Source organism: Octopus bimaculoides, chromosome 3, assembly GCF_001194135.2.
Source record: "Octopus bimaculoides isolate UCB-OBI-ISO-001 chromosome 3, ASM119413v2, whole genome shotgun sequence".
NCBI classification, from domain to species: Eukaryota; Metazoa; Mollusca; class Cephalopoda; order Octopoda; family Octopodidae; genus Octopus; species Octopus bimaculoides.
This window is the reverse complement of record NC_068983.1, coordinates 4,651,414-4,667,696: the sequence shown is the minus strand read 5'-3', so window position 1 is coordinate 4,667,696 and position 16,283 is coordinate 4,651,414. Positions and strand designations below refer to the sequence as shown.

General features: G+C 39.3%; 1 protein-coding gene across 1 annotated transcript in view; it reads right to left on the bottom strand.

Moving 5' to 3' along the window:
* The window catches only part of LOC106877363 (cytoplasmic dynein 1 light intermediate chain 2), a 74,752-nt gene that overhangs the window by 10,723 nt on the left and 47,746 nt on the right, over positions 1-16,283 (bottom strand). The window contains exons 5-6 of the mRNA XM_014926251.2: positions 5,764-5,957; positions 2,113-2,206 (exon numbers count right to left, since the gene is read on the bottom strand). Coding sequence (XP_014781737.1) covers positions 2,113-2,206; positions 5,764-5,957 — 288 coding nt within the window. The remainder of the gene's footprint in view (positions 1-2,112; positions 2,207-5,763; positions 5,958-16,283) is intronic.

The window sequence follows — 16,283 nt, the reverse complement described above, 5'->3', positions numbered from 1 at the left end:
GGGGGGGGGGGGTGACGCTTGTGACAGGTCTTCTGTTTTTGAAGCACCCGTGTCACTCAAAACATTGCATATGACCCATTGCCTCGTCGCTGTAAGCTTGCTGAGGTATGCTCAATGTCTCTGTAGCAGACTTTTCAAGTTTAACACTAAATCTTACGTTGGCTCTTTGTTCTTGTCCATGAAGAAATCACAGACTACAGCAGACCCACGTGAACACAAAGTTCACAACTTGAAAAGTAAACATAGTGATGTCACTTGGTACACCGCTGAGTGAAGGTCACAAACATGTGCTGCCATCTGTTGGAATGCTACAGAACTCTATCAACTGCTGAAATCCAAGATTCTTTTTCTCCAAACAAACCTCCTCCTCCTCCTTCTAATAATAATAATAATAATAATAATACTACCAGTGCAGTGGCCCTCAGAGTTCTGATCTTGGAAGGGTTATGTACAGATTTTGTATTGGTGTAAAAGATGGGCTACAGCAAATATTCTGCTCAATACCAAATTTGGTTGTCAGTTGCTTGACTATAACCAACTGAGCATGTCCCTTAGTGGCTGACAATATGTGCATCTCTGATCGCGAGCGGATGTAGTAGGAAAGAATCAATAGCCATTTGTTCTTCGGGGTTCGAAGAATTCATCCTTGGAAACATGGGTTTTTCATTCACTATCCTCAAACAACCCTTATTCAGGGACCTTTTGAGCAGGATGTGCCATTCATCTTGATATGAAGTCACCATGTCGTGCACATGAGGTTGTGATGCAGATGGTTAATGTACCCTTATCAGACAGGTAGTCATGATGGGTGTATTGGGCTTCATATATTTATACCCCAGTGTCACTTTGATGGCATGCACTGCTCTCTCTCAATAATCCTTTCTACTAGAGGCACAAGGCCTGAAATTTTTGGGGAGGCGGAATAGTCGATTACACACGTACTTAATTTATCAACCCCAAAAGGATGAATGGCAAAGTCGACCTAGGCGAAATTTGAACTCAGAACATAGCGACAGACGAAGTACCAGTAAGTATTTCGCCCAGCGTGCTAATGATTCTGCCAGCTCACTGTCTTTCTCTCTCTCAATAACGATGAGGAGGATGATAATTATCAATACAGTAAATTCTGTCAGACACAAATTATAAGAATTTGAAAGTAAGGAAGCATAAACTGAAACTGCATCACTTTGAACCAGGAAGACCTCTAACTTTAATAAATATCCATGGAGTCACAACAACATGTCTGGTCTGCAGTGAAATTTGGCTCACAAAGGACTTTTGGGGGGGGGGGGCAGAATACACTGTGGGTTTTATATAAGGGTTCATATCCAGAGGGATTTAGTCCTGAAGAATGATAAAGACAGTGAAATTGTTCTGTCCAAACCTTATCCCAAGCTGCCACAAGAGGCCCTTGTGGACCTAAATACACAAAGATCTAACCCCGTTTGTTCAATGTTACATCTGTTATTCCATGCCAGCACAAGTTAGACAAAGTGAAAAGCATGTTGGCTTAGTGGTTAGGGTATTAGGCTCAAGATCCTAAGGTCAGGGGTTTGATTTCTGGCAGAGCATCTTAGCCTTGAGCAAGGCACTTTATTTCATGTTACAGACCATTCATCTGACAATCAAAGGGCCAGCCTTGCCACATTCTGTGTCAAACTGAATCTCCCAGAGAACAGCATTAAAGGTATACATGTCTGAGGAGTACTCAGCCACGTGCATGTTAATTTCATGAGCAGGCTGTTCCACTGATCGGATCAACTGGAACACTTGTCATCGTAACCGAATGAGTGCCATTTTTCTTCAAGTTGAAAAAAGGCTTTAATTTTACAACCAGATGTCCTTTCTGTCAGTAACCCTTCATTTTACACATATTCAAAGGGTGTAAATCTGGCAGAGGAGTTGTTATCATAAGACAATTGCTCATAACTCACAACATTTGGAGAGTACGTACACAAACAGGCTTCTTTCAGTTTCCCTCTACCAAATTCACTCACAAAGCTTTGGCTGGTCCATGACTATAGTTAAAGACACTTCCCCTGAAACTGTGTGTAAAGCCCTTAAAATATCCCAACCAGCACATTGATAAACATATTTCTTGCTGAAGGATACAGTTTAAACAAAATTTCCTCAAATGTTGCTGGATAAAGTCAAAATGTTCTTCTTTATAATCATGTTCCTTCTCCAAAACAGAAATAGTATCAGTCTGAAAAGTAAAAAGAAAATCAGATCAGTAATTACAGCCAGAAATAATTATAATTTAATTATTAATTTTTAACAGATTTCCATCCCCTCCATCATACTATAATGGGTTGGGCCTTGTTTTATTTCTTTTTCCAAGACATTTCTCTCTCTTCTAAATGCTCAATTGTGAAATGAGAGTGGAACCTCATTGTCAGGCAAGTAGCCTGACACACAGGTTATTTATCCTATTCAGCTGCAATGATGAAGTGATGACGAATGGAACCTCTCGTCCAACGTCTTAATCTCACACAGATAATTGGAATAAACAAGTTTTACAATTGTGCAAGAAGCCAGCCAACTTCTTTCTTCAATCCCACACAATCTAAAATACTTCAATCATTTTATCTCAAACATCTTTTGTCATTGACTAAAGTTACAGGAATACAGGGAGGAGGAGGATTATGTTACGGACAAACAGGAAATTAGTTTCCTATAAAAAGACAGTAACTGGCGTAATTGATTGCAGAAATCACCAGGGGCCATGGACTACATAACATCAACTGAAATATAATGAATGAACCAATAAGGGAACCTTTACTTGCAAGAAACAACAGCCAAACTTCCCTCAAATTAAACCTCACCTAGATACTATTAAAAATACAGGATAGCCATGGCCATCCACTCTTATGCTTACCTTGTACCTTGGGAGTTTGTTCTGTCCCCTACCACTACCATCTTTAACTTCCCCCAGCTACAACCACCTACTCTTATATAATGTGGGGTAGCCGTGCATCCCCTCAATAGCCAAACACCTCTATCATACTTTAGCCCCTCAACACCTAGCAAAAAACTACCTCTGCCTCCACCCCACAGCAGGGTGAGCTTATCTTCCCCTTTCTCCCCTCTTGCTAGTGCTGGTTGAATGAGGAAAAAGCACCCAACATACTGCAAAGCGGTCGGCATAGAAACAATGCCTAAGCAGACAATGGAGCTAAAGGCAGTCCCGTGGCTTGCTCGATCCTATGAAACCGTCCAACCCATACCAGCAGACAAGAGGCATGTTAAATGATGAAGAATGACCTGGAGTTAAACAACTACCACTCAAAAAGATAGGCTCCCAACATACCCATGCATTTATGCCTCAAGGGTTACTGAAGGCCAACATTACACACAAACCACTTATCTACAATTACATAAATTTATTATTTTCATAGAGATATCAGGATTCTTGACTTTGCATGACAAACAAAATGCACAAAGACCAAGTTGATGTGCTGAACTTGGAATTATTCCTGATAAATCTGGATCTTGTAAAGGATTTTTATTCATGTAGTGCAGTATCATTGCTATTTCAATTTTTACAGACAGAAAACAATATGAAGGGACCAGATAATACTGAAACCATTTTCATACATTATGTAGAGACATAATGATTGAAATGACTAAAAGATTTCCGTCTCTGAGCAAGTTCTGTTTTGAAGCAGAAAATGGCAATTACTGTCTTAGATGTTTTCAGCCATTCTTGCTGGTTAGAATCTCTGAGAGATGAGAAAAAGACAAGTAGAACTGAAATGTATTATCAAAGAATGCACGAAATGATTGTGTTCAAATGAAAATTTAATGAACAGCAAAAAGGTCAGAGAAACATGTTCACAACTGTCCCCTAATCTTCTTTTCTTTAATGACATGTCAATTTTGGAGAACTCTTCAATCTTGAGATTATCTCCCTTTCTCAAGTGAAGTTAACTGCCTTTTGGTAATTATGAGACATCTCTTAGAGGCAGAGATAATGTGTAATAAATCAAGAATCTATGTAATATGCTATTTGATAAACCTGTAATAGTCTGTTGTTCAAAAACATGCCACTGGCCACCAAGTTATTTCTCTTATTTTTGTCTAAAATTATGATAAAATATCTGTAGTGAAACTCCAAATCAACCCAGACCAAACAAACATCTGATCGAAAGTGTTCCAGTCAACCATTTATTTTAAAAACAAGTAGGGCCACATTATCGAATGTGTCCTGAGAGTGAATTATGACTTTACAGAGATTATTTGGCTAATATTTATCACCAGTAGCCCGTGCTCTTAACCACTACGCTACGGGCATATGGCGTAGTGGTTAAGAGCATGGGCTACTAACCCCAAGATTCTGAGTTCGATTATAGGCAGTGGCCTAAATAATAATAATAACATTGAAAAATGCCTTAGGAACGAGAACCCAAGTTCGAAATTTCCCCAAGACACCCGATGAAGGTTGGATGGCATATCAGCCGAAATGTGTTAACAACAAACAAGATGAGGACAAATATCCGTCAAATGTAAATAATGTACATAATGCAAATGGAGTTTAGTCTAAGCCTTTCAATGTGGATGTTGGACTTCAGCAAAGGTGTGTATTGTCACCCCTCCTTTCCAGAATTTTTATGAACTGCACAGATATGTGCAGACACTGTGGAAGTGGGGCCACGATGGATGGATGAAGAACCGGTTGGGTGATATCAGCAAACGACATGGTGTCACAAACATGGCTCTTCAGAAGGTGATCTCCAACATGCACTGAACGAGTTTGCTGCCGAGTGATGCAAGGCAGGAACAAGAATGTTGCAAAAACTGAGACACTGGTCCTCTCCAGAACCTCATCTTAGAGCACACTCTGCATATTAGTGACATCAACGAGACATGGAAAAGTTTAAGTATCTCAGGATCATATTCACGAGTGGTGGGAAGAAGGAGGCTAAACTGGACGCTAGAATTACAAGTGTTGGCTCAGTAATGTGCCAATTCCAGCGTTCAATCCTCAAAAGAAGAGAGGTTGGCAAAAAAGCCAAGCTTACCATCTTCAATTCAGTTTCAATGCTTGTCCTCGCCTCTCATCATCATCATCATCATCATTGTTTAACGTCCGCTTTCCATGCTAGCATGGGTTGGACAATTTGACTGAGGATCGGTGAACCAGATGGCTGCACCAGGCTCCAGTCATGAATATCAGGTAATGACTGAAAGAGTACAATTGTGAATACAAGCAGCCAAAATGGGATTTCACTGACGGATCTCTGGAGTAACGTTACTCAACAGAGCGCATAGCTTGAAGATAAAAGACTCTCTCCAGATTGAGTTGCCACTTCTCCACATTGAGAGGTCAGTTCTGGTATGATGAACATGTGATTAGGTCAAGAACAAAATGGTTGCATAATACTCTTAATCTCAGTTAGTCATGCTTGAGAATCCAGCCAGAAAGTGTAATGACAGTTGCTTCTGAAAGGATCCCATGGGAGAGATACTCAAGGATGCTACCCCCAATGACTATCTCTAGAATAGTGGGTGGAGAAAATGGATGAATAGTTATTGTATTGTGTTGGCTGGAAACTAATGAGTTTTAGCCTTAAGTTACCTGACACTTCCAGGTTTAACAATTCAGCACCCTCAATGCTAGAAAACATTCCAGATGTTTATCAAATGCTTGGATGGCCACAAAGACCCCACCCCACCCCCAGGAGTCAATATTAATTACCACTTTGCCAACCCCTGGTCTCGGACAAATATAGTCATGAAGGACTTAGAGAGTAGGGTACTTACTTTTGTTACAAGTACTACAATAGGTATCCCTAAATTACAGTTGAGTGTGTTCTCTGGCAGAGGAAGCAAAACGTTTTCTTCAGAGGGACCAGCCGGAGGAGGATGGAGAGGATTGATGTCCCGACGAGAAGGTGGCTGGCTGATTGTTTCTCCACCTTCTTCTGGTTCACTATATTCTTGGAAAAACCTAACCACTGAAAAGAAATAAAAAAAAAAAACATTAATGGTTATATAAACAACTATACACACACACATGCATTTCATAGCAATTAGTAAATATTTTAACCTCCCAATTAATACACGTTTAGAAATAGCTGGGTGGTCAAGAAGTTTGTTTCCCAATTGTTATGGTTTTGGGTTCAGTCCCAATGCACTGCACCTTGGAGAATTGCCTCCTACTATAGCCCCAGCATGACCAAAGCCTTGTGAATTTGGCACACAGAGACCGAAAGGTCATCAAATGTATGCAAGCACATGCATGTGTGCATTTACATTCGTATGTGCTCTGTGAAAGCCACTTTTGCAATCAGTGATATTGTCACTTCTGTCAACAACCTGTCTGTTTGCCCTACTCCTATGAAGACAAGTAAAATAAGAAATCCCTTCTTTGAAAAGCATGTAAGGGTTTGCAGCAGAAAGGATACCTGATTGTAAAACAATGCCTCAATTGCATACTCATCTAACCCATGCTAGATGGAAAAACAGGCATAAAAAATATAATGAAAATCTTCATGTAGGAAAGAGAATTTGGATAATTTAAACAAATTTATGCAAAAATTGCTTGCTTGTATAAAAACAAGGCCAAGCAATTTGGATAATTTAAGCTAATTTATACAATTATTGCAGGTTTGTATCACAATAGAGGGAAAAGCAAACCAGACAGTTATTAAGCTAAATCAGATAACGAGAGCAAATAGTGTGAACATAATATTGAAATATCTGGTTTATTTAATGGAGATAAAAATCATATTATCAAAATATAGAATATAACTAATGTTCCACAACAACAGTATGATTAAATGTAAAGATAAGAGATGGTGAGATAAAACAGAACTAGATACATGATGTATAGGAGGCATCAGCCATACCGAAATATGTTATTAGCAATAAGTTTAAAATATTTGCTGTAGAAAAAAAGCAGCCAAGAAGAAGAACCATTATTGACACAAAAATATTTCACTAGAAGATTTATTCCAGCACCGTTTTTAATTTTATTTACTTTTTTTTTCTTTTTTATTTCAGACATTAGAGTGCAGCCATGCTAGGGCACCACCTTGAAGGATATTTTATCTGAATGAATTGATCCCAGTATTTTTTTTAAGCCTTGTACTTCCACTGCACCCCATCCTCACAATTGACTACCTTCAGCCCCTACTTCTATCTCTTACCTCCTGACCCCTCTTGCAACCTTTTCGACATGTTACTTTGAAGGTTTGTTCTGCTCCCTCAGTTTCATCTTTAGTTTTCTTTCTAGTACCACCCCACCCACTGGGGGAGAAGGAGCGTGCTGACCCCCCCCCACTTTCTCATTCACTGACTCCCCACCCCTGCAGTAAATGGTTTTGCTGATATCTAGAATGAGGGTCACAGAATGGAAAGAGAACTGCTGTTATGAGGCATTGCCATAACTAACACTACATGTGCTATAGTTCTCATAGTACAGACCTCGTGGTACTCTTTCGGTTACGACAACGAGGGTTCCAGTTGATCCGATCAACGGAACAGCCTGCTCGTGAAATTAACACACAAATGGCTGACCACTCCACAGACATGTGTACCCTTAACGTACTTCTCAGTAAGATTCAGCATGACACAGTGTGACAAGGCTGGCCCTTTTGCATTACAGGCACAACAGAAACAGGAAGAAAGAGTGAGAGAAAGTTGTGGTGAAAGAGTACAGCAGGGTTCGCCACCATCCCCTGCCAGAGCCTCGTGGAGCTTTAGGTGTTTTTGCTCAATAAACACTCACAATGCCTGGTCTGGGAATCGAAACCACGATCCCACGACCGCCAGTCTGCTGCCCTAACCACTGGGCCATTGCGCTTCCACAGTACAGACCTATACTATATACTAAAATGCACTGTGTCCTAGATATTTTGATGTACAGTATCTCAGGAGAGAACTGTGGTAATTATTTTGATATATCATGTCCTAGGGAACATAGATTTTCTAACTTTACGATGATGGCCTGCTATTGGTAGAACTTCTTCCTGAAAGAACATTACTGATATCTGAGGTTCATATTTAGGATCCAGGGCAATATCACATGCATTAAAATAGGGGATCAGCTCACTTGATTTTACCCCCACCAAAAACAGGTTTACCCTTTCAAGTGGAATATGGGTTGAGACATAAAATACATTGACTTGTTCAATGAAAATCTACAGAGGATTAGAACCAGCTACACAAACCAAGAGTGGTGTATGGCATAAGGATAAGATGAACTGGTAACCAAATATGGTATCTACTCACCCAGTTTAACTCTATATTTTATGTTGAGAAAACTTTAACACTCTTGAGTTTCTAGTTACATTTAGAAAAGAAACTCCCATCAACACATCATCATCATTTGACGTTCTCTCACCTCACAAACAGCAACTGCCTTCGATGAGGACTGGCAACAATGTCTCAACACAGCACTTGCCTCAATCCAGTCAAAAGATTATCACTGTAGACACTCGTGTGCTGTCAGCTTCAGACTGTGGAGTTGCATGCACTCTCATCGCTGAGAGCACAGACTTTGTTGTCATCGGACACCAATGGACTACTTATCATGGGTTGGACGGTTTGACAGAAGCTGGCAAGGCCAGGGGCCTCACCAGGTTCTTTTGCCTGCTTTGGTTTGGTTTCTACAGCTGGATGCTCCTCCTAATGCCAACTGTTTTACAGAATGTAATGGGTACTTCTTTATGTGGTACAAGTACCAATGCTTTTCATATGGCACCATCACCAGTACTTTTGTGTGACACCAGCACTGACAGGGTCACCAAGCGCCTAAAAGATTATAAATATTACAGCTTCAAATGACTAAATATTTGTGCAACAAATCAGTAACGAGGATATAATATGGCAGTATTTCAACATTAGAAATCTGAATTTCAGTAGTTTTCCTTCTTTATATTTGGCAAGAAGCCAGAGATTTAGGTAAGAATATAAGTTGTAACAATTATTTTCTCAATGGCACCAATACAATAAGAGTATGGTATTTCACCTAAAAATTCCTATCTGGTATTGCAGTAAGTGTTTGTGTGCTATGGAAATAGTTGACTGTACAAAGTTTTAAAAAAGTGGGTTTGACAGGAGTTGGTGAGTCAGAAGAGTTAAGTTCAACTGTCTGCTTTGGCATAGTCCCTACTTTCTATGGCTGGATGCCCTTCCTAAAACCAAACACTTTACAGAAAGTGTACTAAGTGCTTTTTACATGGCTCCAGCAAGGTCACCAAGTAACTTAGACAGGACTTCTCAACTGAGGTGGGGTGGGGGGAGTAGTATCAAAGGTGGCGGTTCTGTGCCAGGTGATGAGCGGTTAGAGAATGAATAAAGGAGATACATGGCTACATCAGTAGGGGGGAGGAGAGAGAGAGATGGAAAGAGATAAGAGGCTACAAAGATTATGTAGACGAGCAGTGGGGTTTTTTGTATTTTTTAAAAATATTCTAAGCTTTATATAATCCATACTGTTGAACACCTTAAGAAAATGTTCATCTTTATTGTTTAACATCTGTTTTCCATGTTGGTATGGGTTACAGATATCTTAAGTCATTTTAAATATTTCTCCGCTTTAAATGTTGAACTTCATCTCTTTAGCATTTAAAATGGCCATATCTGGCCAAAATAGTCTGCTTTATGTTCAAAGCAACTAGATCTGGCCTCTCACACCAACCCTACAAAGTCATTCTAAAAATAAACATTCACATCACTGAAATCTCACAACTATGAAAGAGTGCATAATTAATACAAAACAGTCCAGTGGCACATAAAAAGCACCATCTGAATGTGGCTGATGCCAGTTACCCACTGACTGGCCTCTGTGCCAGTGGCACGTAAAAAGCACCAGCTACACTCTCGGAGTAGTTGGCATTAGAAACATTTCCAGATCAGATTGGAGCCTGGAGCAGTCTTCTGGCTTGCCAGTCCTCAGTCAAACTGTCCAACCCATGCCAGCATGGAAAACGGACGTTAAACAATGACGATGAATGAGAATAAATAGGCATTAGATTTGACAGAATAACCGAAACACTAAAAGAGTGTTTTGTCTTTGTTTTTAACTCTATGCAAAGTGCATCGGTGAATATGTTGTTTGACCTCCACTGTCCCATTGAGAACTACTTGTGTAGAATAAACAACAGGTTCTGACAATGCAAAACAAAAAGAAGTTCCAATATATATGGAAAGAGGACTGGAATGGGAGGATATAAATATGCTGAAATACATCAGTACAGAAGCAGGTACGGTCATGATGGTTAAGGGGTTTGCTTCCCAATCATGAGATTTCAAGTATGAGAAAATGAACATTAAAACAATGGAGAAATGTTGTTACTGGGGAGTAGAGTGTTGTACTAATAGACATTATATTTAAGGGACATCTGACTTGTCAGTCTGCCTCATGGTCCCTGCAGCCGAAATGGAAAAGGTGTTGCCCTGGAGGATGGTAAGGGAGGCACACTGGAACAACCACTGGGGAGACAGGCAGTGTGTGTGCGAGAGATAAAATTGTGCTAAGAAATCAAATTTCTTTTAAGCAATAATAATATTTAAACAATGAAGAGAATGAAGAGAAGAAGGATTGCTAAATTAAAATATAGCTATTAATGGTGAGTCTGCAGTCTAATTCGCAGCAACAAAATCAAATGAGTAACAGCATTTTCAAGAAATATCTTTTAAAAAAAAAAAATTTTTAGTAGTAATTTAAATTAAAATTCTTTGTTGTTTCAGTCACTAGATTGTGGCCATGTTGGGGCATGGCCTTGAAGAAATTTAGTCGAATAAATTGACCCAAGTACTTATTTTTTAAAGTCTAGTACTTATTCTATTAGTCTCTTTTGACAAACCACTAAGTTACAGAGACATAAACACACCCACACCAGTTTTCAAGCAGAGTTTGGGGACAAACAGACACAAAAACACACTTTATATATATATATCAAGCTGAGCAAAATCACAGTTGTGGTGGATGCCAGTATCATGCAAATGGCACCCGTGCTGGTGGCACATAAAAGCACCCATTACACTCTTAGAGTGGTTAGCGTTAGGAAGGGCATCCAGCTGTAGAAACCTTGTCAAATCAGACTGGAGTCTGGTGCAGCCTTCCAGATTACCAGTACTGGTCAAACCATCCAACCCATGCCAGCATGGACAATGGACGTTAAATGATGATTATATACACACAGAGGCTTCTTTCAGTTTCTGTCTACCAAATCTGCTAACATGGCTTTGGTCGACCTGAGTCTATAGTAGAAAACAGTTTCTCCAAGTGGCATGCTGTGGGATTGAACCCAGGACCATGCTGTTGGGAAGCAATCTTCTTGCCACACAGTCACGCCTACACCTATTTACAGTTACATCAATGGTTGTCCAGTAAGTGGAGAGGCAAAATTGTTAAGAGTGTCGGACAAATTACCTTACAGTAGTATTTGTTCCAGCCCTTTACATTCTGAGTTCAGATCCTGCCGAAGTTAACATTACCATTCACCCTTCCAGGGTCAACAAAGTAACAGTGAACTATTCCTGGCCCTTGCAAATTCCAGGCCTTGTGTCTACATTAGAAACAATATAAAATTGCGGACATTTCTCTTAGCAAAGAGACCAATAAAATAAGCACCAGACTAACCCTTATAAAAAATCACATCTAACCTTATAAACCCACCCAAGGCCACCCTTCGTTGTGATACAAACTTCCCAATTTTAAAGTGATCGAAAAACCTTCCAAAATTTCATGTTAATTCATCAAAATCATTTAATGCCCGTTTTCCAATGCTGGCATGGGTTGGACAGTTTGATAGGAGCTGGCAAGACTGGAAGTCGTACCAGGTTCAAGAGTCTTTTGGCACCCTTCCTATTGCCAACCACTTTAGAGTGTACTGGATGTTTTTTACGTGGCACCAGCACCAGTGACAAAGATATTTTACTAAATTCTTCAATGTTTTCAAAATTAAAATGAATATTTCAATAGAAATTTGGTTACAAAAGGCTCACAGATACCAGGGATTATTAATACAAAGAACTGTTTGGTTTTGGAACAAGAAAGCAATTTTAGCACTGACACGAATATCTAACTAGTAAAGCAACTGAAAGCCACAACATCACATTCTCTCCACCAATGACCACATACAGACACACACACACAAATACTGAACGAACACAAACCATTTTTTTTTATGGTTCTAGATCACTCAGGCTGGTATTTCTATTAAAAAATTCAGAGAAAAACAACCAGAATGAAAAAAAAAAAGAAAGCTTCAAACTGTTGCAGACTAAACAAAGCAGTCTGCCTTTACACTGACACACAACTGTGTGTGCGCACGCACATCCGAGCACATGTAGGGGTGGCTGTATGAGTAAGAAGTTTGCTTCCCATTTACATAGTTCCAGGTTCAGTTCCCTTGTGGACAAGTATTTTCTACTACAGTCAAGGGCTGACAAAAAAAAAAAAAAAAAAAACTTGCAAGTGGGTTTGGAAGACAGAAGCTGAAGCTAGCTGTAGAAAATCTGCCTCAACAAACTCCCACCGACCCATACAAGCATAGTAACGAAATGTGGACATTAAATTAACTCACAGAAGCATTGTTTTAACGTCCACTTTTCCATGCTTGTATGTGTCAGAGATGGAGTTCATTGAGCCAGATTATCTTTTTCTTTCACACTGACAAAAGGTAAAAATGTCTTTTCAAATGCCAAGATTCAAAGTTCTGACAGCAAAAATTGGGAACTTGCTACATGCTTGGAACTCATCTACTCGTTTCCTAGTTAATATTGTGAATATTGAGAGATGCACTGAAACTTGCTAAACTAGTCTACAGCAAATAATTGCAAAATGAAATAGATCAATAACAAAATATTATAATTAGCCAAGAATCTGATCATGCTATTTATATTTAGTAACTGATATTTCTGAACACACACACACATACATATATTACATATAGAAAAAATGTCCAAGAGACACCTCACTGGAAAGCTTCCAATAAGCAATATAAAAATTATATAGCATCAGAAAATGCCTCGCTAACTCCATACATCATCATGGATAACATCTATAAAAAACACACACACACACACACACGCACACGCACACAAAATTAAATTTGAAATCTAAAAATGCAACCTGTTCAAAATTGAATGTAAATTTTAGACAGAATATATTTTGTAAGGGTTGATGCAAGTCTATTTCACAATGAAACCAACTAAAATAAGCACAAATATCTTTGAAACCTGTCTTTGCCAGAATAGATTGGCAAACAAAAATAAAGAAAAGAAAAGAAAGAAACCTTTTATATATATATATCCAATTTTGGAGGCTTAATTAATCTATGCTATATAATTATACATAAAGGCATCCGTTCTAGTGGTTAGGGCATTCCATTCATGATGTAATGATTATGGGTTTTGATTCCTGGGCCAAGCGACACATTGTGTTCTTGAGAAAGCACTTCATTTCATGTTGCTCCAGTCCACTCAGCTGTAAATGGGTCACCCCTGTAACAGAATAATAACCTTCTGATCAGGGGAAATGTCGGCCTGCTTGCCTAGCCAGGGATGGCATCACTTGAAAGCCAAAACAATAAGAAGCACATTGTGACCAGCAAGGTGTAACATCTGAGTCTGGTTGATCACGTGATATAGCTATGTACCTATGCTACATATATAGTTTAGAGTGGCGAGCTGGTAGAATCGTTAGCCTGCCGGGCAAAGTGCTTAGTGGTATTTCATCTGCTGTTATGTTCTGAGTTCAAATTCCACCAAGGCCAACTTTGCCTTTCATCCTTTCGGGGTCGATTAAATAAGTACCAGTTACGCACTGGGGTCGATGTAATCCACTTAGTACCTTTGTTTGTCCCCTCTATGTTTAGCCTCTCGTAGGTAATAAAGAAATATATATATATACCTATCTATAACCATAAGTAATGTGGAATTTTATTATAAAATAAAAAGATCTGTTAACAACTCCTGAAAGAAAATATAAAAACCCCTTAAGGGCTGATGAACCTTTCAAAGACATTCAAGTATTCAGTAAAACAACTGTAATATTTTGAATAAAACAAATAGGACCCTTCTTATAAGAGAATATTGGTGAAAGGCCAAAACTCTTCAGACCAGTACAAAAACCATTCCTTCCTTGTGATTTCCAATGAATTTACTCCAAGATGCTATATAATAAATTAAAAACAAAAAGTCGAAGCCGCTCGAGTCAGAAAAACACAAATCAACCAGTCTGTCAAAACAGCTGTCCCCTGCCCCTTCTCTCCTCGTCAATGGACAGACAACAGCGAGACAACCAATTAATAGCAACCAAGCTGGTCAATAACCTGAAGAGAGTTTCTGGAATGTAGGAATGTCAGATTCAATTGCTGTGAGGAGAAGTAAAATGTACAGTTTGGTGTTCTTTGCTCATTCCACTCAATGATGCTACAGCTACTACTACTAAAAACTCACTATCATCTACTGAGGGAGGATCCAACGGAGTAAATCCTCTGACCCCAACCTCATCATCTCCATCAATACATCCCATAATGAACAGTTCAATTATATTTCTTTCTTTATTGCCCACAGGGAGCTAAACATAAAGGGGACAAACAAGGACAGACAAGGGGATTAAGTTGATTACATTGACCCCAATGATTAACTGGTACTTATTTAATCGACCCTGAAAGGATGAGAGGCAAAGTGGACCTCGGCAGAATTTGAACTCAGAACGTAACTGCAGACGAAATACTGCTAGGCGTTTCACCTGGCGTGCTAACGTTTCTGCCAGCTCGCTGCCTTCAGTTCAATTATATTGGTGGCCTTCAAAGAAACAGTTAAAATGTAAAGCTACAATAGAATGTAGAATACTGTGGATGACCAAATGGGACAAATCAGGACCATTGCAAACCTGCAGCTGTGGTTCACAGAAACTGAATGACCATCTTATGGAAGACAGTCCATTCATTAAATGTTAACAAGGAAAAGTTTGTCATTAGACTGTGGCCAAACTGGAGCACAGCCTTGAAGAAGTTTTAGCCAAATAAATCAATCCCAGGACTTAATTCTTAAAGCCTGGGACTTATTCTCTCAGTCTTTTGTCAAATTGTTAGATTATAGGAATGTAAACAAACCAACACCACTTGCAAAGCAGTGATGGAAGACAAACACACACTAATAAATAAAATATATATACAGGTGTAGCAGTGGCTGTGTGGTAAGTAGCTTGCTTACCAACCACATGGTTCCGGGTTCAGTCCCACTGTGTGGCACCTTGGGCAAGTGTCATCTACTATAGCCCTGGGCCGACCAAAGCCTTGTGAGCGGATTTGGTAGATGGAAACTGAAAGAAGCCCGTCGTGTATATGTGTGTGTCCCGGTTCCCCCACCATTGCTTGACAACCAATGCTGGTGCATTTACATCTTCATCACATTGCAGTTCGGCAAAAGAGACCAATAGAGTAAGTATTAGGCTTACAAAGAATAAGTCCTGGGGTCGAATTGTCCGACTACAGACGTGCTCCAGCATGGCCACAGTCAAATGACTGAAACAAAAGAAAAATATATATATATATATTTTATTTATGCGCCCTTTTAAAGCCTAGCCAGGCTCATGGGCCCAGTTTCCCGGTTTCTATGGCGTATGTATTTCCGTCAGCTGGACAGAATGCCAGTCCATCGCAGCTTTACTCAAGAAACAGGAAGAAAGAGAGAGAGAAAGTTGGGGCGAAAGAGTATAGCAGGGGTCGGACAAACACCAGCTTAATAATTATTTCAACAAATTCATTATCTTTTTCATTTAAAATTAATTTATATAAAAGCAGTGTATTTCAAATGCAATCACCAGTGGAAGAGAACCAGCACAGAGAGAGAGAGAGAGGAAAGGGTGACATAGCTTTTAGTCACTGAACCTCACATTGTGCATTCTCACTCCACAATAACAGTTGTGACAAAAACAAAACAACTTCCACCAAGAAATAACAGCTGAATAAATAAATAAATATATATATATATATATATATATATATATATATACACATACATACATACATACATACATATATATATATATACACAAGGTGCGATAGGTAAATTGTTGCCATTTTATATTTTGCGCATAAGCAGTATAGTAGGGCTAGTTGGGCACTGTCTGTGAGAAAAACAGCACCATGACACAATTCACTTTGCCAGGAATTTGGAAATGACATGCTGTACTGTTTGGCATTTGTGCCAGCAGCTCCAATACGAACATTTCAGAGTGTTTGGGTGTCAATCTGAGGACACGTACTGAGACTGATAAAAATCAAACATCCAGTCAACATCATGGTGTTTGGAGTGAT